Genomic DNA, 27,193 nt, shown 5'->3' on the forward strand with positions numbered 1-27,193 from the left:
CATGCTTCAATTCATAACAAAAATATAATACAAATTTCAAAGAAGAGAATTTAATCATTAAAGCAGCAGGCCTACAGTGTTTACAAGATTTTTCTAGTGGTGTGGAAGCAGCATGAATTTAGAAATAAACTTAAACTAACACAAATTATGAACGAAACGGCACATTAAATAAATGCCTGCATTTCAGTTATGCATAAAGAATTTTTGGACAATAAATCAAATTTCTTTAAATACAATTTCGCTCATGTGCGATTTTGTAAGCACACACCAACTCCGAACTTAGAATACTTTCAGGGCGCCACAACTCGCCCGTTACCTCACAAAGGCCTACGGAAAAACGACACACACAATGGGCAGAGCATCTTTTCAACTTTCAATCCGTGATACATGCCGTGCCGCAGTTGCGCTAATGGGCAATGTGAGATCATGTAAAGAAATCGTCTACTGTGCATTGTCTCACCGAGTAACTTCAAGACAGAAGACAGGCAATGCGCTGGACAGATTTGCAAAGTGGGTTGCTGTCATGCCTCCACTAAAAACACCTGCCATTGAGTGGATCGTAAGTATTGACAATTGCTGCGCTACAAGCAGTGCTACAGTGAGAACGTGTCATATGAGTTAAATACCTGGTCAGCTGCTCTACACACCGTTGCGTTTCTCTTTTAGTGGTTGCTGAAACTCCTTGTATACTGGGTGATTGTAATTCAGTGCAGCTACTCATAGATGTTCAGTGTGGGTTGTCATTACCATATGACAGCTAAACTTGGTATATATGCTAACGCGTTAATGCGGAGCCGATTTACGCTGGAAAACATGAGGTACATATCTGGCGCTGAGAATGCAATACAGGCGTTTAGAAGTATTTCTATAGGTAATGGCTAGGAGCTGGACGTGGACAGAAAAGATCAAACAAATGAGAAAGGCATAATGCTAATTTTAATAGTAACCGCCACTTATACAATTAATTCAATTCGAGCACCAGAGACATCGATGAGATGCTGCATCCTTAAAACGATGTGATCGACAGTTGCTAGCAGCAGTTCCTGTGGAATCTGGGCCACGTATATCTGTATATTGGCCTTCTGGTCAGGTAGAAACCGAATGTGTCCCTGGTAGACGCGTTCTTTTAGAAATACCCAGAGCCAAAATTAACATTGGTTCAGATCAGATGATCTTGTAGGCCATGCATCTGGTAACCATCTGGAGCTAACACGTTCGTGGAGGGCCGTATGAAGCAGATTTTTTACTAGGCGAGCGACATGAGGTTTTGCCCCGTCTTACATGGAAACAGTCGTTTCTACAGAGCTGCCCTCTTCTGAAGGAGAAATCGCAAGCTGTACAAGGAGGTCTCGATATCGCGCAGACTTCACGGTACACCTGACGGCTCGTCTCCTCAAAGAAGAACGGACCGAAAATTAAGGCGCTTGTCGAACCACACCATACACTTACACACATCAAATGCGATGGCTCTTCGTGAACAAAACGCGATTTAACAGTGCCCCAAATTCGGCAGTTCGGTGCATTCACTGCTGCCTCCAGTGCAAAATGTGCTTAGTCACTCCAGAGAATAGTGTCCCGCCGCGTGTGATGTACTTCGACCTGTACCGGCAACCGAGGAGCAAATTCAAAGCACTGCTGCACATCGTGAGGTTTCAGCTGTTGCTCTTGTATGGGTCCCTGTGTAAAATAGAGTTTCTGTACTGTTGCCTATGGGACAGACAATTCCTCTGGCACTACTCGAGCACTGGCTTTATCGGTGACACAGGCAGAATAATCAGTTACAGCAACAGCAACCTAGTCAGCAGGATAGGACACCTTCCTCTTCCAGGTGCCTACCAAGCTCACCCGTGAATTCGAATTTCGTTATCATTTTCTCTAAAACATTTAACGGCATTTAGCTGTTCCTCAGACCTTTCAGTCGGCCACACTCTCTCAATGCAGCAGAGTAACTGCTGCCGTTCACACAAAACAGTTTCACTAACAGCGCACGGTCTTCCTTATTGATGGCAGTACTGTTCATTGACGTTATGGCTTGTCGAACGATGGCGTGGGTTTGCACCTGGTAGCCAAAATTTGAACATTTTTTTGTAGCTTACACCTATTCCGCATTAACCTATTAGCATGGGTATCAAATTTCGTTGCGATAGCCAGCCGCTGTGACCCAGAGGTTCTAGGCGCTTCAGTCCGAAACCGCGTGACTGCTACGGTCGCAGGTTCGAATCCTGGCTCGGGCATGGGTGTGTGTGATGTCCTTAGGTTAGTTGGGTTTAAGTAGTTCTCATTTCTAGGGGACTGATGACCTCAGATGTTAAGTCTCATACTGCTGAGAGCCATTTGAATCATTTTTCGTTGCCATATGATAATTATGGACCACACTGTACCTCTGCGAGCAGCTGAACGTTACTTATAACCTCAAGGTTCTTCTGATAACCCATTTCAGCCTTCATCTTCCTGTAGTAGGAATCGAAATGGCTTAAACTTCTTTTTTCCATTGTATTGCTATTGATTTCGACATCAGTTAAAATAACCGTATCTTAAAGTCCTTTACTCCAAAAAAAATTATAGCGAAGGTAATAACGGTACTTTGTACCTGGGATAAATGCAGCAGTCTCGAAGACATCAGAAGAATTTCCAGAGAGAGAGGTAGGTAACATGGCAGTTTCTTCGTGTTCCATTGTTTCGCCTCTAAATGAATCCATAACAACACGAACACAACACGGCACAATGAGGCTCCAGTCACGATGGTGGCTCCTGCAGCCTTTCACAAACTCGGTGCCGTCAGAGGTCCCGGCTGCGTTAGTCGTGGCGGGAACAGAATACGGAAACTTTCCTACACTTGACGTCACCCTCAGAAGCTGCGCATCTCCTCAAGGACCCTGCGCTACGCTGTGCGGCGTGGCGCGGCACGTTCGAGGAGGGACCTGTTTTCCTCTCCCCTTGATCTCGGACAGAGGAGCTTCCTCGTCTTCTGCAAAATTGCAGCATCTTGACTGTGGTAGCAGAGAGGCTGCCTCGGCGCGCTGAACTTTTGCACAAAGTTGTGGTCGGCATCAGAGGAAGTTGCAAATTAAACACCGGGCGACTGGAGCACTGTAGCAAGTTTCCGTCGCTCACCAACCGGAGAATACAGGTGAGGAAACGAGCGAGAATTTTGTCGTCGGCGGGAATTTCCCTGACGAGAGGCAGCCTCGCATGTGACGTCCTGCCGCCGTATTCTGCAGTGAATAGTGCTTGCTGCAGTTTGTTCAGTCATATTCTGAACGATTAATTAATTTATACCAGTAATGAAGTCCATAGTTATGACTTACTGTACTGCTGGAACCAGTGATGAAGGTATTCAAATCATCACAATATACACTTATCAGCCGAAACATTACGACTACTTCCCACCGCGACGTTGGATGGCGCCTGCTGGCATTGTGGGCACGTAATGCGGTAACAAAAAGATATAAGCGGAGCAGACACTGAAGGGGGATCGCCCTAGCGAAGATATTGGACACAAATGGGTAAATCCATTGAGATATGCGACACAGGGCAGATTATTAAGAAGCAGATAAACGGCTAGTCTGGTCGAATGTTCACGTGCTACTGTCGTGAGCATCTGCAGAAAGAGTTAGGAGGACAGTAAAACCACCATTAGTTGCTAAATGGTTAGACGTCCACGACTCTTCACAGATCATGGGGGTCGGAGGCTTGTCTGCTCTGTAAAGTAGGACTGATAGAGATCTGTGACATCTCTGCCGGAAGATGAGAATGCTGCAGCACGCACAAGTGTTTTGGAGCACACCGGTTGTTGAACATGGGGCTCAGCAGCAGGCCACTCTTACATGTTCGCATGTTGAACGACATCATGAATTACTGTATCAGTGGGGACGAGACAATCGGGACTCGACCGTCGATCGACGGAAACGCTTCAGCTCTTCGGGTGAAACACATGTTTGCTACACTTGTTCGATGGTCGTCTACACAAACGCCGTCGTCGTGGTGAACGGCCGCTCGAAACGTGCAGCATGCCACGGACGCAGGCAGGTGGGTCAGCATTAAGGTATGGAAACACTCTCCTGCGGTCGCATGGGACCTGTGGTAGTAATCGAAGACACGCTGACAGCTGTGAACCACCTGAATCCCTTCATCCTTGATGTCTTCCCCGATGGCGATATCTTTCAACAGTATAATAGTTGGTGTCTCGGAACCAGAGCCGTCTTACAGTAGTTTGAGGGGCCTTATAGTGAACTAACCTTGATGTCTTGGCGACCAAACTTTCTTGATGTAAATCCTACGGAAGCCACCTGGGTCGCTATCGGTCGCCATCACCACACAAATAAGCGGTCCGCTATTTACGAGAATCACATGACCTCTTCGTAGACATCTTACCTGCCAACAAACTTTGGGATCTCTGATACGCAGAATCAGTTACGTATTTCGTTCCAAAGACGGACAAACAAGCTTGTAAACAGGTGGTCATAATGTCTTGGCTAGTCATTGTACATTAAAAGTAGACTTAAATATGTTTTGTAAGACGTACAAAAAGAAGAGAAGGAACAAACAAATGACCCACAGTAATCGAGAGAATAGTTGCCAGTATTCTGCAAATGCATGTTTCTAAATTAAGTAAGCTAGTCAAAGATTTATGGAAATTAATCCCTAGCCGGCCGCGGTGGCCGAGCGGCTCTAGGCGTTTCAGTCCGGAACCGCGCGACTGCTACGGTCGCAGGTTCGAATCCTGCCCAGGGCATGGCTGTGTGTGATGTCGTTAGGTTAGTTAGGTTTAAGTAGTTCTAAGTTCTAGGGGACTGATGACCTCAGATGTTAAGTTCCATAGTGCTCAGAGGCAAATTAATCACTATCGCTCTAGCAATCTACACGAGTAACTGCTGTGACAGCTTGAAGAAATAATAAGACCGTCACCAGAGTCACATCGTTACAGACCAACCGTGTCCGTCGTCTGTGCATGCCACAGGGTACCATGGCGTTTATGAATGTTCCAACGAACCCATCTTTTAAGAACTTCAGAGAATCTAGTACGTAATATAAAAGAACAAAGTGAAGCTTTTCTAAAAGAAGGGAAGTTTGTTAACAAATATTTAATATCAGTTCAAATGTTAGAAAACATTTTCTGTAATTGTTTATCAGTAGGATGCCTTATATGGAAGTCGAACGTGGAAGAAAGAAAGATAGAGACAAGACGAAATTTGAATGTCTCGAATCTTGGCATTACAGAGGACTATTTATAATAAATGAGTCGATCAGGTAACTAATGAAAAGTTACTGAATGGAACTGGTGCAAAAAGATGTTTATTGCACAACTTGTATAAAGGAAATGATAGGTTGACAGGATACATCGTTATGCATGAAAGAATTGTAAATTTTTATTATTGTGTGGAAAGACTTGTTTCGGGGTACTACAGTAAAAATGCTCAAGTGGATGTTGGTTGCAGTAATTATACAGCTGCGGAAAGCAATCTCAAGATGATCACAACAACAATATAAAATAAATTTGGCTGTGATAGAAGTTGTTCTTCGGACATTCGAAGTGATAGTAGCACTTACGAAAGCACAGGCGCGCGCGCTCGTGTGTGTGTGTGTGTGTGTGTGTGTGTGTGTGTGTGTGTGAATCAATCGTGGTACGACTGCAAGCATTGTTGGTTTGTAACATGTGGAGCATTCCAGTCAGGACTTAGGTCCAGAAATAGTGTCAGGCGAAGGCACCTCTCAACATTTATGCGACGGCGACAATGCATTGTCGTGTAGTTGCTGCTGCTGCCTTACTTAGTAAAGGCCTGGGTGTAGGACGACCTTAAGTGATAGGCGTTCCAAGCGGTGGAGCAACCTCAGCTGTTGGCCCTGCACACAGGCACTGTTGTATCAGTAGCAAAGTAAGCTGTTGGCCAGCCTCAGCAGTGACGCACGATGAAGCGACGGCATCTAGGGAGCGAAAGCCGTCATCTGGCTATTGACACCTGCTGGCGGTGGACGTCCAGCGTGCCATTGGGTAGTGGGGTCCCAGTTTGACCTTCGGCCCGTCTGACCTGCAGCTAGACTATAAGACGGGTGAACCTGCAAGATGGTGGTGACGGCTGCTCCAGAGGATAATCGTATCACGACAGTCCCTCCCTGTTCACACTGCAGCATCTTGCTCCACAGTGATCAGCAATTCGATACCACTTGCTGCTTGGATGACAAGTATGGATGTATTGACAAGCAGACATACTTGGTGTTCGGTAGTCTCCTTGTCGCAAGATTTCCGAAGCTTCCTGTTTCTCGGTAACACCGTTGGACACCGAAAGGGTGGTCGTGCCATTGTATCGAGGTGCGCGCAATGGCGAAATGCCGCAAAAGACGTGATTACGGTAACGGCAGCATGCACCAACCAGAACCGCTCCGTAAGCAAGCGTGACATAGCACTATATATGGGCTAGATCGGGTGTAGAAAATAACATGAGAAATACGGTGAAGAAATGCGACTGAGTGATAAAGTATTAGTTAATAATAAGTCAATATTGGTAAAAATAATGAAAAGAATTGCCAGTGTTTGAGAGATGAAAATAGCTGCACATAGTAAACTGGGTGACAGTGGATAGCGATTAGCCACTGAATATGTGTTACGAAATGAGCAGGATTCAAATATCCCTTCTTGTAATGCCAAACATGAGCCATGGTGCGTTTCAGAAGACCTCGCCCAGTTTAATGACCAGTCCGAGCTTGAGTTTCACCTCCAACCGCCTAGACCTGATGAAGTTTAGTCTTCCTTCTATCTTTTACCAAATGGAGGAAGAAACCATGATGTAGCTTGAAATATAAGAGAGAGCCTCCAAAGTTCTGCAACTAGCGTGGGAAAACTTAAGTGTATTCCACTCACATATAATTGACAGATGGAGAATTCAAATAAGTCAGGAATAAAAGCATAAACTAAGTTCTGGAATTATATTTACGCGATGTATAACAAGTATACTTTGAGCTTATATGGGTCAGACTAAAGAGAAGGAAAACGAAGGGACATATGTGGCTTTTCCTTTTGATAATATGGAGGGCAATAGAATTTCCTCAAGTTTCCAAATGCGTCAGTTGGTTAAACACCCATGAGCTTTGGACCGAGTTCTCTTCGGTCAGTGTCAGTAGGCTATCTGTGGATCACTGGGGCGAAGGTTCGTTGGTTTTTAACCACTTGACGCAGCTGGAAACTCGAGAAGACTTTACCAGTATACCGAGTGTTCATCTTAAGTGTCGTCAGCAGCATGTTGCGGCAGATACTTCCAATTTTATTTCTGCAGCCTCCAGCTGCATTCATCCTGTGCAAATACTACTCATCCAGTGACATGCAGTGTCGACGAAAAGCACGGGTTCTTTTTTCCCGTTAAACAAAAAGATTTTTGAAGTGCAAGACTAGTCTCATATTAATCTAGTGCGATATTCATTTTAGTCTTACGTATTAAGAGCGATCTCAAAATAATAACAACCAGTGTTCCAGCAGTAACTGAGTAGCAACGCTGCATGGCGGGTAGCAGTCAGCACAGGCTAGGGCATCACTGAGTGAAGACTGGTGGCCTTTTCAGATGAATCACTTTTTATGCTCCATTGGATAGATGGCCGTCTGCATGGATGGCCCTGGAACGATAGTTGTCCACGCCAGAGGTGGGGTTTTATGGTCTGAGGAATGACTTCGTGCCGCACGAAGTGTCCGCACGGTTTGAGGCGCCATGTCACGGATTGCGCGGCCCTTATCGCAGGATGTTCCAGTCCTCCTTCGGGCATGGATGTGTGTGTTGTCCTTAGCTTAAACTAGTTTAAGTAGTGTGTAAGCCTAGGGACCGATGACCTCTGTAGCTTGGTCCCTTAGAAATTCACACAATGATTTCGTGGCATTCACTGGATGATGCGTGATTCTGGAGGGCAAAATGGATCAACGCAAGTATGCATCAGTCCTTGTGGACCATGTGCACACCTACATCCTGCGTGTCATTTCTCGGCATGATGGCGTCTACCAGCAGGATAATGCAACGTGCCGCACACCTCGCGGTGTATGTGTGTTGATCGGAAGGCATCAGCATCTGTTTTACAGTACTGCTCTGTCCACCAAACTCGCCCGATTTAGGCCACAGTCGAGAACCTATGGGACCACTTCGATCGGGCTTTTCGCACCATGGATCCTCATCCTAGAAACCCACGCAGACACCCGCGGAAATGGAGTCGACGTGGCTCCACGTTCTCATTCGTACCTTCTACAACCTCACTGACTCTCTTCCAGCACATCCGTGCTGGGAAATGTGGCTATTCGTGCTTTTTACAAAATGGTTCAAATGGCTCTGAGTACTATTGGACTTAAGATCTGAGGTCATCAGTTCCCTAGAACTCAGAACTACTTAAACCTAACTAACGTAAGGATATCACGCACATCCATGCCCGAGGCAGGATTCGAACCTTCGACCGTAGCAGTCCCGCGGTTTCGGACTGAAGCGCCTAGAACCGGCCACCGCGGTCGGCTGCTTTTCACAAGTGGTTACTTTAACGTCACTGGACCGTACAGTTATGATTCAATTTTTAAGTCCTTGTTAATAGAGATCGACAAAACGAATATCGCACCAGACTAATTTGGTACCACTCTATCAAACTGACACGTAAAATTACGCTTTAAATAAATAATTCTTTCTAACGTGAAATGAACCGACACTTTCCGTCGACACTGGCTAACACATGAAAGATGTGACGGACATCATTTGTTTCGGCTGACACCAGCTTGATATTGCAAGACAAAAATTGCGAGTACTTGCCCCAACACCAGAGAAAGTGCACCTGACGACTTTTAGGAGGGTCACCCGGTATACCGCCGTGAAACGACGCATTCGTACACTGAAGAAGTGATTTCCAAACCCGTTATGCTGCAGGGTCCGCACGGAGCGTCACGGAGGCGCGTGGTGCCCCAAGCAGCAGGCGACGATGGAGCCGAAGGAGTGGCTGGAGGTGGACCTGCGGCAGGTGCACCTGGTCACCGCCACCGAGACGCAGGGCCGCTTCGGCAACGGCGAGGGCCAGGAGTTCGCCGAGGCGTACATGCTGGAGTATTGGCGGCCCCGGCTCGGCAAGTGGATCCGCTACCGCGACCACAGCGGTAAAGAGGTCAGTATGCTGGTGTGTAGCAGGACCCTAGCAGAAGCAAACTGAAAGATTAGGGCCATTACGAGGTGGTTTTTACTCATATCACAGAGTAAAAATCCTCGTGTAAGAAATGGATTAATACAACGATGCAGCTATTGTCCCATACCGTTAAGCATGCTGTTTTCCTCTTCTACTGTTCAATCTATACATCGAAGAAGTAATGACGAAAATTAAAGACTAATTTAGCAGTGGGAGTAAAATTCCGGGTGAGAGAATGTCACCAATAAGATTCGGTCAGAAGGTCAGTGGAAGCGAAAAGGAATAGAATTACAGGACATGTTGAATGAAATGAAAAACCTACTGAGCACTTTACTAAGAGTGAACTGGAAAACTTGGCCAAGTTCGAGTAGAACTTACGCTAAGATGGCTCAGACACAATTATATATATATATATATATATATATATATATATATATATATATATATATATATATATATATATATAGTCATCCATCCCGGGAATCGAGAATCTCGACGATTCTTGCCTGTTATCGATACAGATACTGGCAAGATGTCGGTCCCGGGAATTCTAAAACCGTACCAAAACCTCTAAAGTGGTTCCTCAGGCTAACCGGACACACAAAAGAAACGATCGGGGATCTTCAGTTCACTCATTTTACGAAGGTTTGAAGCTCCTCTTTTCTTTCTTCCGTGTTTGCGATTTAAAAACAGGGTTATTTTCGAAGCCAGCCTTATGGAAACACAATGGACTTCAGTTTATGTATGCTGAGAGAGAATATTTAATAAAATATTTTTAATTTACTTAGTAAAACATGACTGCAGCTTACATTTTATGTTTGAATACAGTTATATTCGTATGTTAAGCTTTGGACGGATGATGAATGCCATGTATGTTCAAATGGAAAAAATATTTTGTATACTTACAGTTTGCGTAGTTATAGTTTAACTAGGTCCCGATTTTTTTGCTTTGCTTGTACTCAGAAACATTCCTTCTTCTTGTATTTCGTGATTCTAGGTCATTGAGTGGTACCCTGTAGGTTCTGATGAGTTAGTTTGCGAGTATCGAAATGTGTGACGTAAATGACCGAATCTTTCGATTGCATTGACTTTTACACCGCCAAGGGACTGTAGACCTTAATATGAGACCTCAATTACTTCTTGATACGTCTACTCGTTTCTCAGAAAAAGTGTTCTTAAAAGCTGGACAGACACACAGACGGACGGAAGAACAAAAAAAGCTATCCTATAAAGGTTCCGTTTTTGAAGACTGGGGAGCCGAACCCTAAAAAGACTAAAGTGTTTCCGGGAAGCAGAAACGTGATAATTGACGATATTAACATCAAAATTTAGACAACGAAATAGATTCAATTCTCCTACGTTTGGAAGCAAGGTAACGTATGACGGAGGGAATTCATGAGCAAAACAAGTCTCCTAGTACCAAACATTGGCCTTAGTTTGGTGAATAAATTGTTGTTCGTCTGGAGCTCAGTATTTTAGGGAAGTGAAATACTGACTGTGGTGGAAGGTGAGAGGAAAAGAGAGAATCGAAGCATGTTGAGAATTAACTGGACTGATAACGAAAGAGAAGGTTCTCCACAGAGCTGTTGACGAGAGGAAGACAAGAAGAAGGGACAGGATGATAGTTCATGTGATATTAGGGAATAGCCCAGATTCAAAAGGATTTAGGTGGCAGTAGGTACTGCGAGACAAAGAAGCTTGCCCAGGATAGAGTAGCATGGAGAGCTTGATCAAACCAGTCTCTGGACTGAAGACCACAACACCAACAACAACACCGTGGCAGTAGGGGGAGCTCTAGATGAAAATCTTGTAGGGCAATACCGACGTTGCAATATATCAAATGCACAATTAAACTAAAAAAATATTGTTCCAAAGACCTTTACATGTCTCGAATATCTATTATGTATGCATGCAGACTGAAACGACGAATAAAAATTTGTGCTGAGTTCGGGATGCGAACCCAGGTCTTCAGCTCACTAAGCAGAAGCGCTAATGACTATGCCACGCTGGTCCAGTAGATTTGTGTAACAGCGTGGGCCCCACTAGGTTTGCCTTCCTCCTCAGTCCAAATTCCTTTTCACTCCTCATCCCACTTCATACTCCCCCTAAACTCTGACTTGGGTTACAGGCACTCGCCCCCATTTCATTCCATGCTGAGGTGCTATTAGAATACAGTTTCAGGGCCTCTGCAATGGTTTTCCAGTTTTGGGGGAATACCAAGGGACCTGAGGCGTGAATGAAAATTTTGATTGAGGAATGTGGCACCCTATTGTAGTTCATGCAGTTGTGCACAGCCAACGTGCCAGGATGGTGTAGTGGTTAGCGCATCTGCCTAGTGAGCTGGAAACCCGGGTTCAAATCCGAGCCTTGGTACAAAATTTGATTGGTCGTTTCAGTCTTCATTTAAACGTAAGAATATGAAGACGGCAGGTGAGGGAGTTATTCTGAGATAAAACGGTTGGCATGGGAAAGGTAAATAGTATGTACCAAACCAGTCAGACGCCTGGTGATCCCAAAAACAAGAAAAATACTGGAAAAGTCAATGGAACTGAGTTATAGTAATTGGCTATTACGTCACTATTGTCGAAAACCATCACATGCTCTGTTCAATTAACGAAGGAGGACAGAGTCGCCCACGCCTCCACTCCTTGGTCTGCAATGACAATATGAAAGCAACTGTGTTGGTATGTCCCCCATAACAGAATGGTAGCCGAATCTTCAACTGTTCTCAAACGGATACTTCAGGTAAGCAATGACGTTTAAATCAGTCCTCAGGCTGTGTCATGTCATTGATAACTGTCTGACATAAAGATTGGGTTGCAACTTGTGGGGGATTTTGCCATCAGAATATTGGTTATGGATGACTTAATATACCGTTGAATGCCAAGATATACGAAACGGTTAGAGGAAAATAAGGCAGACATAAATCACAGCGGCCAGTTTTTTTTTTAAACCGTCAGTTAATGAATAATCGTTAACTGATAAACTGAAACGGTTTCGCCCGATGCTACGGCCACGTGCTTCCGCCACACCACCAAATCTTAAATTAACCTTTGGCTGTTTTAAATTGGGAGTAATAACTTTGTTTAGGATTCTACGCGAGTAACTATGCAGTATTTATAAAGCGCAGGGCATAGTAGATCATTCACAATATTGTACATATTTTCGAATTTTCAAAGAATCCATAACAGAAGGAAAACTTCAAAGACCCAAAAATCGCTAGTAATGCATTTATTTCGACATCCGGGTTCGGTAAGACTACTTTCCCACCTTCGAATAAATTTTCTTTACTTCACGTCTACGGTCACAAATTTTCTTGTAATCAGTCTACCGGTTCAGTCTATAATGCCCATCATCAGACGTATTTTTATGAAACAGTGAGACGGTCATTTGTGACAATAGACGTGAAGTAAAGGAAATTTATTCCGTATTTGGGTCACTGTTCGATTCGCGACCATGTCGCACGTTGTGTTACCATCTTCGGATTTTATGCTTTACAAATTCACATAATTTCCTCTATGTGTACCCATTCATCAAGCTACATCACGGATATGTGTGAGAAGATCATGAAAGTCACAAGGTATAAGCAGGTCAAATTTAAAATAAACATTATGTACAAACATAGTGTACTGAATACAAGCGCTCTTGTCCACACAACAGCTGATTGCAGTATGTGTTCCTCTTTTGTATGGAGCATGGACACTTCCACTTGGCGCACTATCCACATGTTTGTAGATTTTGTTTATTTACATCTTCATGATCTTCAGTTACATATTCGTGATGTGACACAACACATATGGAGGTTACGTGAATTTGTAGAGAATAAGGTCCTAAGAAGGTAAATAGTCCCACAGGAACCTATTATCGAAATAATTGCTTCACTAGCGATCTTGGCCTTTTGGAGTTTTTTTTTCAGAATATATTAAAATGCAGATCGCCCACATTCTGCCACAAAGTATGAAATATATAGGGTGTTGTCTCTAGACAAGACAGCCTAGACACAATGAGAGGAAGCCGAAAGGCACGCGCTAAGTTAAAGCAGGATGGCGTGAGGTCTGAAACAGGATACGTAATGAATGCTATAAAGGAAAGTACGTAGCTTCTGGAATACTTAACTTTAATCCATCCTTTTGGTACATCTGGAGATTGTGGCGATACAAGTGAGACTCTATATATACATGCAATGTTGCTAATGGCGCCTTGCTAGGTCGTAGCCATTGACTTAGCTGAAGGCTATTCTAACTATCTGCTCGGCAAAGGAGCGAGGCTTCGTCCGTGTAATCGCTAGCAAAGTCGTCCGTACAACTGGGGCGAGTGCTCGTCCGTATCTCGAGACCTGCCTTGTGGTGGCGCTCGGTCTGCGATCACACAGTGGCGACACGCGGGTCCGACATGTACTAATGGACCGCGGCCGATTTAAAGCTAGCACCTAGCAAGTGTGGTGTCTGGCGGTGACACCACATAGGGTGTCTTAAGTACAGAGATTTTTATTTGTGATACCTTAATATGTACGCACATCAGTGATTTGTTGTTTTTCTCTGTGTCGACCTGTCTTCCCACGAACACATAACAAACTTTAAGACCTGATGTTTTCTACATGGTTGTAACTGCACCACAAAGTGGACTACACCTGTTAGTATAGGCTAACTGATGTGTATCCACGCACGCACACTTCAGCAGCCGACCTGCCGCTCAGGGGAAAATAAGAATTAGTGGCTTGCTTTTCCCCCATCTACTTGGAGGTGCTGCCCTGCCTAAAAGCATACTACTTGTGACAGCTGCAAAAGTAAATACTGACATAATCATGTTCACTACAGTGTCCTCAGTCTCCAGTAGAAATATCTGCATTTATACCCGTTACACCCTGTACAGTTTAAAGAATACATCTGGCGAAGTTTTGTTTTATTAAATCTCATTTACTGTCTTACAAATTGGTACTTTCATTGTAAAATATATCTGTAGTTGGGTCAGATAGTCTGCGAACGGGCAGAGCTGTGAGCAGTGCATGTAATTGCAGGTGCTGAAGGGCAACACCAACACATACCTGGAGTCCAAGCAGGAGCTGGAGCCAGCGATCTGGGCGAGCAGGGTGCGCTTCCTGCCCTACAGCTTCCACCGCAGGACCGTCTGCATGAGGGTCGAGCTCTACGGCTGTCGTTGGACAGGTGGGTGCACACCACGCGATCTATCTCGACTGTGGCCCTCTCTACCTGAAAACAGAACTAAAGTCGTCCATCGACAGTTGGTCCCATGATTTTCTGTCTTGTACCGACGTCATCATCTCACAGTAGCACTTCAATCCAACGTTCACAATTATTTGTGGAATGCATTCTTGTCCCTACCTTCCCCTGCACGCTTTTACCACTTACGGCCCCCTCAATAGTTACGAAACTTAATCCATTATTGTTCCATAAAATTTCGGGCATGCGGCCGGATAAATTCGGCTCCTTCTTCTAATATTTCAGCTCACTTTGAAGATGGCTGGATGGTATTCAGCCGAAATATTAGAAGAAGTCGAAATTATGCGGCTGCACGCCCTAAATTTTATGGAACAGTCTCTGCGCCTCGAAAATATGAAGATGTTAATTCTTCATGTCTTGATACATATTCTGTCATCCTGTCCCTCCTTGTTGTTCTGTTTACGATATTTTCCATACTTCAGCAACTCTCCAAAGGACCACCTCATGTTTTAACAGTCAACTCCTAATTATCAACATTATTCTGTAGTACAACCTTTAAATACTTGAAGTCTTTTTGATGGTTCTCCTTACAATGCTGTGCTCCAGACATACATTATCGGAAAACTTCTTCCTGTATATGATATTAGCAGACTCCTTTCAGCCAAGAATGTTATCTTTGTCTGTCACAGTCTGCTTTTTATGACCGTGCTACCAACGGCGTTATGTCAAATGCTTGCAAGATACGAGAATTCAATTACTTTGTCTACTTCGTAGTTACCAGTCTTTATGTTAAGCTATCGCTACACTCATGTCTGCTATTCACCATTACAGTAGTTTCTTTTAGGTTTACTGCATGTGCACGGTTTATTCTCACCGGACTTTTGTTACCATTCGACGGGTTCTGCAATGCTTCCTCACTTTCTCTGACGACATTAAAGTTATCAGCAAATCTCATGACTGATATCCTTTCACACTGAATTCTAACCCTAGTCCTGAACCTATTCTTTGAACCGTCATTGCTTCTTCGATTTACAGACTTAACAGTAGGGTTGAAAGAGGGCATTCCTGCCTTAAAACTTTTCTGATCGCAGCACTTCGTTCATTGTCATCTTGTGTTTCCCTCTTGGTTTTTGTACTTTCTGACTATTGCCCATCTATCCCTGCACTTTACAACTAGTATCCTGATGATTTCTGACATTTTCCACCTCTTTACAATGTCGAACGCTGTCTCCAGGTCGACAAAACTTATGACTGTATCATGCTTCTACTGAAGTGTAGCTTCCATTATCAAGAGCAACGTTAGAACTGCCGCCCTTGTGCCGTTCTCCTCCTAAAGGCCAACTGATCGTCATCTAACAGGTTGACAAATGGACCGTTGGCAGGTTGGCAAATGGCTTTTCCACTGTTCTGTATGTTACTCTTGTTATTAACTTGGATGCCTGAAATATTAATTTGATTGTGGGATAGTTAACGCATCTATCTACCGTTGCTTTGCTAAGCATTGTGTGTACGTTATCCACCGAAATTCAGATTCGTAGATTCTGATAAACAGCTTAAACAGTCGGTTGGTTTTCATTACCACTGACGATTTTAGAATATACGAAGCAATCTTATTTATGCCTTCTGCCTTATTTGACAGTAATTCTTCTAAATCCCCTCTGCCTTGCATGTAACAGGGTGCTACTGCTCAAAGGAGCTTGAGACAGCGGGCGACTTTATTCCTCGAACTAGCACAGAGGGAACTAGCTGGCGGTGGTGTCTCAGCAGGGAGTCCTTCTGTTAGCTATTTACTGTAACACCTCTTATTTGCGACCGGACGACAACTGGAGAATGCTGCACGCGCTGTTTACCGTTTCGTAATAACTGCACGAAGTGTACGTTGCAAACACTGGTGACAGGTAGGAGTGGTTGCTTGTTGCAGACGGCGTGGTGAGCTACTCGATGCCGCAGGGCGACAAGCGCGGCGCCGGCTGGGAGTTCTTCGACGCGACGTACGACGGCCACTGGGACGGCGAGCTGCGCCGGGGGCTGGGGCAGCTGACGGACGGCCGCGTCGCGCCGGACACCTTCCGGGCCGGACACTACACGGCCGCCGACAGAGGTACCTGCCGCCCGCCACCTGCCACTGCCGCCCTAGACATGCGCTCGTTCTCCAACCAGCAGAGCAAAGGCGCGATTTCTTGTTGTATCCTGACTTCCCTGCCAGAGATCTAGTAGTGTTCAGAAAGGATACAGTTGGCGGTGGAGTACTTATTGATGTCAGAAGTAGTTTGCCATGTAGTGAAACTGAAGTAGATAGTTCCTGCGAAATACACTACTGGCCGTTAAAATTGCTACAACAAGAAGAAATGCAGATTATAAATGGGTATTCATTGGACAAATATATTATACTAGAGCAGACATGTTATTACATTATCACGCAATTTGGGTACATATATCCTGAGAAATCAGTACCCAGAACAACCACGTCTGGCCGTAATAACGGCCTTGATACGCCTGGGCATTGACTCAAACAGAGATTGGATGGTTTGTACAGGTACAGCTGCCCATACAGCTTCAACACGATACCACAGTTCATCAAGAGTAGTGACTGGCGTATTGTGACGAGCCTGTTGCTCGGCCACCATTGACCAGACGTTTTCAATTGGTGAGAGATCTGGAGAATGTGCTGGCCAGGGCAGCAGTCGAACATTTTCTGTATCCAGAAAGGCCCGTACAGGACCAGCAACATGCGGACGTGCATTATTCTGCTTAAAAGAAGGAAACAGCCACGGGTCGTAATACATCTGAAATGCGTCCACTGTTCAAAGTGCCGTTAATGCGAACAAGAGGTGACCCAGACGTGTAACCAATGGCACCCCATACCATCACGCCGGGTGATACACCAGTATGGCGATGACGAACTCAAGCTTTCAATGTGCGTTCACCGTGATGTCGCCAAAGACGGATGCGACCATTGTGATGCTGTAAACAGAACCTGGATTCATCCGAAAAAATGACGTTCGTCGTTGAGTACACCATCGCACGCACTCCTGTCTGTGATGCAGCGTCAAGGATAACCGCAGCCATGGTCTCCGAGCTGATAGCCCATGCTGCTGCAAACGTCGTCGAACTGTTCGTGCAGATGGTTGTTGTCCTGCAAACGTCCCCATCTGTTGACTCAGGGATCGAGACGTGGCTACACGATCCGTTACAGCCATGCGGATTAGATGCCTGTCATCTCGACTGCAAGTGATACGAGGCCGTTGGAATGCAGCATCGCGTTCCGTATTACCCTTCTGAACCCACCGATTCCATATTCTGCTAACAGTCATTGGATCTCGACCAACGCGAGCAGCAATGTCGCGATACGATAAATCTCAATCGCGGTAGGCTACAATCCGACCTTTATCAAAGCCGGAAACGTGATGGTACGCATTTCTCCTCCTTACACGAGGCAACACAACAACGTTTCACCAGGCAACGCCGGTCAACTGTTGTTTGTGTATGAGAAATCTGTTGGAAACTTTCCTCATGTCAGCACGTTGCAGGTGTCGCCACCGGCCCCAACCTTGTGTGAATGCTCTGAAAAGCTAATCATTTGCATATCACAGCATCTTCTTCCTGTCGATGAAATTTAGCGTTTGTAGCACGTCATCTTCGTGGTGTAGCAATTTTAATGGCCGGTAGTGTAACATGACAATCGGACTAAACTATTAATTGGATCGTTTTACCGACCCCGCAACTCAGAAGATATAGTTGCTGAACAGTTCAAAGAAAACTTGAGTCTCATTTCAAATAGTTTCCCCACTCATACAATTATAGTTGCTGGCGACTTCAGTCAACCCTCGATATGCTCGCAAAATTATAAGTTTAAAGTCGGCGGCAGGCGTAAAATCTCATCCGAAATTGTACTGAATGCTTTCTCAGAAAATTATTTTGAACAATTAATTTCATGAGCCTATTCGAAGCGTAAATGGTTGCAAAAGCATACTTGACCTCTTAGCAACAAATAATACTGGACAAATAGGGAGTATCATGACGAACACAGGGATTAGCGACAACAAGGCAGTTGCTGCTAGGCCGAATACCGTAACACCCACAACCATCAAAAAGAAACGCAAAGTACAGCTGTTTAAAAAAGCTGATAAAAATGCTCTTAACACCTTTTCAACAGACATTCTCGACTCCTTCCGATCTGATCATTTAAGCGTAGAAAAGATGTGGAATGATTTCAAAGAGATAGTATCGACGGCAATTGCGAGATACATAACAGACAAATTAATAAGTGATGGTACTGATCCCCTACGGTACATAAAACGGGTCATATCTTTGTTGCAGAAGCAACGAGAAAAGCATGCCAAATTTAAAAGTACGCAAAAACCCGAAGATGGGCAAAGTTTTGCAGAAGTTCGAAATATAGCGCGTGCTTCAATGCGAGATGCTTTTAATAATTTCCACAACGAAACTGTCTCGGAATCTGACAAAAATCTCAAAGAGATTCTGTTCATATATAAAGTGCACCAGTGGCAGCACGCAATCAATACCTTCACTGCGCGATAACAACGGTGAAGTCACTGTTGACGGTGCCACCAAAGCTGAGTTATTAAACACGGTTTTCCGAAACTCCTTCATAAAAGAAATCGAAGTAAATATTCCTGAATTCCGATCAAGAACAACTGCGAAGTTGAGAAACACAGAATTAGATATACTCGGTGTAGCAAAGCAGTTTAAATCACTTAATAAAGGGAAGGCCTCCAGATTTAGCAGTTACATACAACAGCTCGCTCACAGAAAGTTCCATACCTAAAGACTGGAAAGTTGCTCAAGTCACACTAATTCCCAAAACGGGAAATAGGAGTAATCCGATGAATTACAGGCCCATATCACTAACGTCAATTTGCGGTAGGGTTTTCGAACATATGCAGTATCCGAAACTTATGAAATACCTCGAAGAAAACGATTTACTGACACATAGTCAGCACGGGTTCAGAAAATATCGTTCTTGCTGAACACAACTAGCTCTTTCTACTCATGAAGTAATGAGTGCTATCGACAGGGAATGTCAAATTGACACCATATTTTTAGATTTTCAAAAGGCTTTCGACACTGTTCCTCATAAGCTTCTTCTAACCAAAGTGTGTGCCTACGGAATATCGCCTCAGTTGTGCGACTGAATTCATGATTTCCTGTCATAAAGGTCACAGTTCGTAGTAATAGACGGAAAGTCATCGAATAAAACAGAAATAATATCCGACGTTCCCCTAGGAAGTGTTATACGCCCTCTATTGTTCCCGATCTATATTAACGACGTAGGATACAACCTGAATAGCCCTCTTAGACTAGTTGCAGATGATACTGTCATTTACCGTCTTGTAAAGTCATCAGATGACCAAAGTCAATTGCAAAATGATGTAGGTAGGATATCTGTGTGGTGCGAGGAGTGGCAATTGACCCTGAATAGAGGAAAGTGTGAAGTTATTCATATGAGTACTAAAAGAAATCCGCTAAATTTCGATTACGCGATAAGTCACACAAATCTGAAAGCTGTATCTTTGGCTGACTACTTAGGGATTACAATATCAAATAACCTAAACTGGAATTATCACGTTGATAATGCTGTGGTTAGAACAAACCATAGACTGCGACTCATTGGCAGAACACTTAGAAGGTGCAACAGACCTACTGAAGAGACCGCTTGCACTACACTCGTCCGCCCTATTCTGGAGTACTGCTGTGCGGTGTGGCATCCGCATCAGGTGGGACTGACGGATGATATTGAAAAAGTTCAAAGAAGGGCGGCTCGTTTTGTATTATCGCGAAATAGGGGAGATAGTAGTGTCACAGACATGATACGTGAATTGCAGTGGCAATAATTAAAACAAAGGCGCTTTTCGTTGCGACGGGATCTTCTCATGAAATTTCAATCACCAGTTTTCTCCTCAAATTTCGAAAACATTCTGTTGGCACCCACCAACATAGGATGAAGTAATCATGACGGTAAAATAAGAGAAATCAGGGCTCACACAGGAAAATTTAAGTGCTCGTTTTTTGCCAGCCGGGGTGGCCGAGCAGTTCTAGGCGCTACAATCCGGAACCGTGCCACCGCTACGGTCGCAGGCTCGAGTCCTGCCTCGGGCATGGATGTGTGTGATTTCCTTAGGTTTAAGCCGGCTGGAGTGGCCGAGCTGTTCTAGGCGCTAAAGTCTGGAACCGCGCAACTGCTACGTTCGCAGGTTTGAATCCTGCCTCGGGCATGGATGTGTGTGATGTCCCTAGGTTAGTTAGGTTTTCTAAGTTGTAGGGGATTGATAACCTCAGGAGTTAATTCCCATAGTGCTCAGAGCTATTTGAAATATTTTTTTGTTCGTTTTTCCCGCGCACCGTTCGAGAGTGGAACGGTTGCGAGAGAACTTGAAGGTTGTTCATTGAACACTCTGCCAGGCACTTAATTGTGAACAGCAGAGTAATCTCGTAGATGTAAATTTATATGATTAGGCCGCAGTTCACACTTAAGCAAGCACGGCTCGTAGTTAAAGGCCCTGAGAGGGAGCCGCCCCAAAATACACTCTAAGAAGAAAACATACGTAAAAACGACGTACCAAGAAAGATTATTACCTGAATGGGACGGAAATCGGTAGAACTGGCGTACATGTACCAACAAGCTAACAAATGATTACAGTTGAAGAAAACTATCGATGATTTATTCAAGAAAAAGATCTTCACAAATTGAGCAAGTCAATAACGCGTTGCATCACATCTGGCCCTTATGCAAGCAGTTATTCGGCTTGGCATTGATTCACAGTGTTGTTGCAAATCCTCTTGATGGATGTCGTCCCAAATTCTGTCCAACTGGGCCGGCTGGGGTGGCCGAGCGGTTCTAGGAGCTTCAGTCTGGAACCGCGCGACCTCTACGGTCGCAGCTTCGAACCTGCCATGGGAATGGATGTGTGTGATGTCCTTAGGCTAGTTAGGTTCTATGGGACTGATGACCTTAGAAGTTAAGTCCCATAGTGCTCAGAGCCATTTGAATCATTTTTTTGTCCAACTGGCGCGTTAAATGGTCGAAATCGCGAACTGGTTGGAGGGCCCTACCAATAATGCTGTAAATGTTCTCGACTCTTCAGTGAGAGCCCATGACAGTCCTTGAAGAGTCTGTGGGTAAAGAGAACGACCACCAACACGTATGTCAAGCGTATGGACGATGTGGTTTAGATCAAGACTTGCTGGCCAAGGCTGAGCTTGGCAAGCACGAAGACAGCCAACAGACACTCTCACCATGTGCGGGCTGGCTTTATCTCACTCAAATGTATGCACAGGATGGCTTGCTATGAAAGGCAGCAGAAGGGGTTGTAAATATCTTGGACGCACCGCAGTTCTGTAAGGGTGATGCGGATGACAGCCAACGGGGTCCTGCTATGAAAAAATATGGCACCCCAAACCATCACTCCTTGCTGTCAGGAACATGGCGGCCAACAGTCAGGTTAATATTCCACGCTGATCAGGGTGTCTCCATTGACGTCGTCGGCCTGCCATCTCATTGAATGGAGTTGAATTGTTTTCAGTGGTGAATCCCGCTTCTAACTGAACCCCGCTGACCAGCAATGACTTACCTGTAGATGCGTCCTGACTGTGGTGGAATACCAAAACGAATGACGCCCGCCATACTGCCCGACATCTACCAGTGATGCTCTGCGTTGCCATTTCTTTTCAAATCAGAGCCCTTCTTCTTGTCATCCACGGCATCCTTACAGCTCAACCTTACAAACAATTTGGCACGACATCCCTCTGGATGTTCAGTCAATCCGAATACGAATAACTGCCGGCGTAAGTGGCAGAGGTTGACCAACACGTTATTGAGTTGCTCAGTTTCTGAACTGCGTTCTCTTGAATAAATAATCCAACGTTTTTGAACTTGTAATCATGAGTTTGTCTGCATATGTACATCACGTCTACCGGTTTCATCCTATTCAGATAATTCCTTCGATGGTACGTCATTTTCTCTGTCGCAGAGTGCACCTGTTAAAACATATTTTTCACAATTTGATTACAGAATTTAAATTATCAGGACACTTCTCGAATATTTCCCATATGAATTTACCTAGCGACTGTTAACGTTTTTCGAACATTTGACGTCGACTGACGTTTTTGAAACAGGTAGTAGCCACTCTTTAGGCTGCGCCTTCAAATGACGGCTATCTCCACGCCGCAGAGCTATGGGGTGGGGGGGGGGTGTCTTCTGTGGAGTGGAGATTTTATGGGCCATTTCTTTCAGCCTGGTTTTTAGCAACCTCCACGTAACTTTCACATTCCGCTGCTTCGCGGCCGAAAACTTTTCTCTGAACGTCGTGCGTCATTGACTGAAGATTAACGTTTTGCTTTACAGGGGTAGAATACAGTTTTTTGTTTCTGGCGCTGTCAATTCAACGTTCTGAAGGAATGGTGTTCTAAGCTGTAGACGTCTCGCTAGAGCGCACTAGTGACGTATGTGCACAATCGACGGAGAGTTTCATGAATGATTCGAAGAACATGCACGCGAAACCTGTCAAATTACCTTCAATTATTTATAACCTTCTTTCTTGCTAACCGCGACTGCGCGATAAAGTGCATTATTACCGTGTTTCTTTTTGTGAATGTATTATGTTTGAATTTTTGTGGGTTTTATTATATTGGCAAAAACTGTAGCATACTTTGAGTCTGAAAACAGCACAATATGAATTCAGTATGCATTTTATTAAGTAAATGTTTGGGTCATGGGTTTAGGATAACAGTGCAGGAACATCGTGCACGCAGACCCAACATAAAAATCAGTAAAAACATAAACAGTTCAAAACCAAGCAGGGGCATTTATATACGAGGGCAGTTCAATAAGTAATGCAACACTTTTTTTTCTCGGCCAATCTTGGTTGAAAAAACCGTAAATTTCTTGTGGAATATTTTCAAACATTCCCGCTTCGTCTCGTATAGTTTCATTGACTTCCGACCGGTGGCAGCGCTGTACGGAGCTGTTAAAATGGCGTCTGTAACGGATGTGCGTTGCAAACAACAGACAGTGATCGAGTTTCTTTCGGCGGAAAACCAGGGCATCTCAGATATTCATAGGCGCTTGCAGAATGTCTACGGTGATCTGGCAGTGGACAAAAGCACGGTGAGTCGTTGGGCAAAGCGTGTGTCATCATCGCCGCAAGGCCAAGCAAGACTGTCTGATCTCCCGCGTGCGGGCCGGCCGTGCACAGCTGTGACTCCTGCAATGGCGGAGCGTGCGAACACACTCGTTCGAGATAATCGACGGATCACCATCAAACAACTCAGTGCTCAACTTGACATCTCTGTTGGTAGTGCTGTCACAATTGTTCACCAGTTGGGATATTCAAAGGTTTGTTCCCACTGGGTCCCTCGTTGTCTAACCGAACACCATAAAGAGCAAAGGAGAACCATCTGCGCGGAATTGCTTGCTCGTCATGTGGCTGAGGGTGACAATTTCTTGTCAAAGATTGTTACAGGCGGTGAAACATGGGTTCATCACTTCGAACCTGAAACAAAATGGCAATCAATGGAGTGGCGCCACACCCACTCCCCTACCAAGAAAAAGTTTAAAGCCATACCCTCAGCCGGTAAAGTCATGGTTACAGTCTTCTGGGACGCTGAAGGGGTTATTCTGTTCGATGTCCTTCCCCATGGTCAAACGATCAACTCTGAAGTGTATTGTGCTACTCTTCAGAAATTGAAGAAACGACTTCAGCGTGTTCGTAGGCACAAAAATCTGAACGAACTTCTCCTTCTTCATGACAACGCAAGACCTCACACAAGTCTTCGCACCCGAGAGGAGCTCACAAAACTTCAGTGGACTGTTCTTCCTCATGCACCCTACAGCCCCGATCTCGCACCGTCGGATTTCCATATGTTTGGCCCAATGAAGGACGCAATCCGTGGGAGGCACTACGCGGATGATGAAGAAGTTATTGATGCAGTACGACGTTGGCTCCGACATCGTCCAGTGGAATGGTACCGTGCAGGCATACAGGCCCTCATTTCAAGGTGGCGTAAGGCCGTAGCATTGAATGGAGATTACGTTGAAAAATAGTGTTGTGTAGCTAAAAAATTGGGGAATAACCTGGTGTATTTCAATGCTGAATAAAACAACCCCTGTTTCAGAAAAAAATGTGTTGCATTACTTATTGAACTGCCCTCGTACTTTCAGGGGACCAATAACCCGTCACATTTTTAGCTACAAAAATCCTGTTTCCCAACATTTTAGTACAAAAACCCAAGCTGAAAGGGACACGTTTTGGAGAGCTCGTTAATGTAAGGTTTCATTTAAACTGCATATTTTCTTAACACTGTCGTATAAATACGGAAAACAGCAGATGTGATATGTTGGCTTCACAAACATTTACATCAACATAGAGGCTGCTCGGCTTGCTTCTGTCAACTATTCACAGAAAATGCCCCGTAAAGTCACGGAACATCACTATTTTGTCACGTAAACTCATAAACACCGTGGAATGGATACACACGATAAAAATTACACCTCTCGTGTTCGGAACTGAAAACACGAAAGCTATTAAGCGTGCAATGAAGATAAAACTCTCCAACACGCGTCTTTTTAGTACGGTTTATTGCGATGAAGTGTCGGGATATGTGATCTCGTCGGCTAAACGCGCTGCCTATAGATATTTTCTTGACGTGAGCTTTTCCTGTTATCTATTAGTGTAGTATTTGAAATTAATTACATTCTGGAAATTTTTTAGAAGAACCTGGCACCAAAGTTCCCGTAGTAAGTTTGGTAGTCATCCCCAATATGGAAATCACGAGTCGCGCCTTCACTTAAGTGTTTGGCAGGAAGTTCATGAAACCACTCTCAAAACATTTGTAAGACAGTTACACTCGCGAACAGCACATGGAAAAAATTAGCTCCTACTTCTTGCCGTGCGACCTATTATTTCTCTCATTCCTGTGTAGGTGGTAGACAATAAAATATTCAGGTAGACAACGCGAATACTCTTCCCGCTCATTTTGCGTCTTCCATAGCAAAGAGTATTGAATTATTTTTTAGGCATGCCAATTAATTATTTTATTTATCGCGAGAACTAGCTTGGGGGAACCAGTACGAAACATATTTTAAATCTTTTTTGAATAATAATCATACACAATTTAAATAAAGCATAATTAATAAACAATAGTATTTACAGCAGCCGTCCGCACTAGATTCGTGTTTCTCTACGTGCGTTCACCCTCATTCATCTAGCCATTCCTTCCTCTCATGCTGTTCTAGACTGTGTTCTTGGATCTCTGCTTACCAGGGGGCAGAAACGTTCTGTTAAAAAAATATTTTTTTTCCAAAAATTGGCATTGTTTTCAACAGGAGGGCGTATTGTGAAACTATTCTGTCTCAGTACTCAATATTTCTCTCATTCGTAAGTGACCACTCTTTTTCAACCAGTTTATGAGCACAAGATATATTGATACAAAATTTTAGATCGGCAGGTTGTGCAACTAGAATGAGACCTAACGGATAGGCCGCTGTTGGATGCCGCACGACTGATAATAACCGTGTAGAAATGTTTTATTTAAAGGTACTTAAACATTTGGGTGCGTATATTTGACCTAAAACCCTGAAGTTGTAGCTCTTAAAATTCTATTCAGGAACGCTTTTTTCCTAGTACGAACATTTGATATTCCGAAATAGATTAAAGACACCAATGGTTCTTTCTCTTATTGATTTTCATTCCGTTATCTTTCCTCAGTCTCCCACCTGCATACTTTTTCCTGCATGGTTTTCTCACTTAAGCTTAGTTCACCTTCTATGATGTACTTAATAAAAGATTTCTTTTACGATTTTGATATCTTCAATGGATCCTCCTCCAGATATCATGTAAACTAAAATAATGAATTTTTGTTTCAAGAGCAAGGTATAGTTCAGCGTGAATAAACATTATATAACAGGTGTGGTCAAACAAAAAATCTTTTACAGCATCAGATTTGTAAGCCCTATCTTCGTAATAATTTCACTTACAAACAACAAGATTGTCAGATCGTTTTAGGACATTTATAGAGGGTGATTCGAACGAAATTTAAGACATACACATACACATACGCAAAAAAGTTCATGTCTTAAATGGCTCCATTGAGGTTATCTTCTTCTTTAAGGTAACAGTTTAAAAGAGAACGAGTTAGGTTATCATTTGTTAGATTATTCTGCTTGTTCAAGATATCTTCGAGGTTTTTTAACTATATCATAATCTGCGTGATCTAAATACCTACCCCGAAAAAAGATATACAACATCCTCAAAGGAATGTGTTCAATGGCACCAGGGTACAATATGTGCGACTGAGTGGAGCTGGTGATAAGAGATTCATCTGACATAGTCATATGCGATCAAATGGTGCTCTGTAGGCCTATCTGTGCCCCTCCTGTTTTGACTCTGTAGCCATTAACTGTGCTGAGTTTAGTGCTGAACAGTGCCTCCAATATTCACTCTAGAGTACAGCTAAGTCTCATCGACGAGTAAGTATTCCTGTCTGTTGAACAGCTTCGATCATTTCAACGAACCCGGTAGAAGCCGGATGGTCATATCGATGGATTAATGGACATGATGGTTAGAATGTATCGGTGGTGTGTGGCTGCTTCCAGCAGTGGTCAGTGGAACATTCCCACACCTGTAGACCAGGTTCTGGACGTCCGCGTAGTACACACGCACGATGAAGTCCAAGAATTTTTCGAGCAGCAGTGGCCGACTGACAGGGCACATGCTGCACCTGCTGTACCATTGGGTTCATTTGGAATGGTCTGCTTGTGGCAGGACTGAGGTCACATGTGCCTCTGGCCAGATTACCATTGACGACACGACGCCACCAAACATGGCTTGTCTGGTGTCGTCGAAGAATTGACTGGAGAATTC

General features: G+C 44.2%; 1 protein-coding gene across 1 annotated transcript in view; it reads left to right on the forward strand.

The window, feature by feature from the left end:
- Positions 1–27,193, forward strand: part of LOC126482232 (discoidin domain-containing receptor 2-like) — a 342,209-nt gene that overhangs the window by 252,361 nt on the left and 62,655 nt on the right. The window contains exons 5-7 of the mRNA XM_050106211.1: positions 8,883–9,114; positions 14,150–14,297; positions 16,234–16,413. Coding sequence (XP_049962168.1) covers positions 8,883–9,114; positions 14,150–14,297; positions 16,234–16,413 — 560 coding nt within the window. The remainder of the gene's footprint in view (positions 1–8,882; positions 9,115–14,149; positions 14,298–16,233; positions 16,414–27,193) is intronic.

Source organism: Schistocerca serialis, chromosome 5, assembly GCF_023864345.2.
Source record: "Schistocerca serialis cubense isolate TAMUIC-IGC-003099 chromosome 5, iqSchSeri2.2, whole genome shotgun sequence".
NCBI lineage: Eukaryota > Metazoa > Arthropoda > Insecta > Orthoptera > Acrididae > Schistocerca > Schistocerca serialis.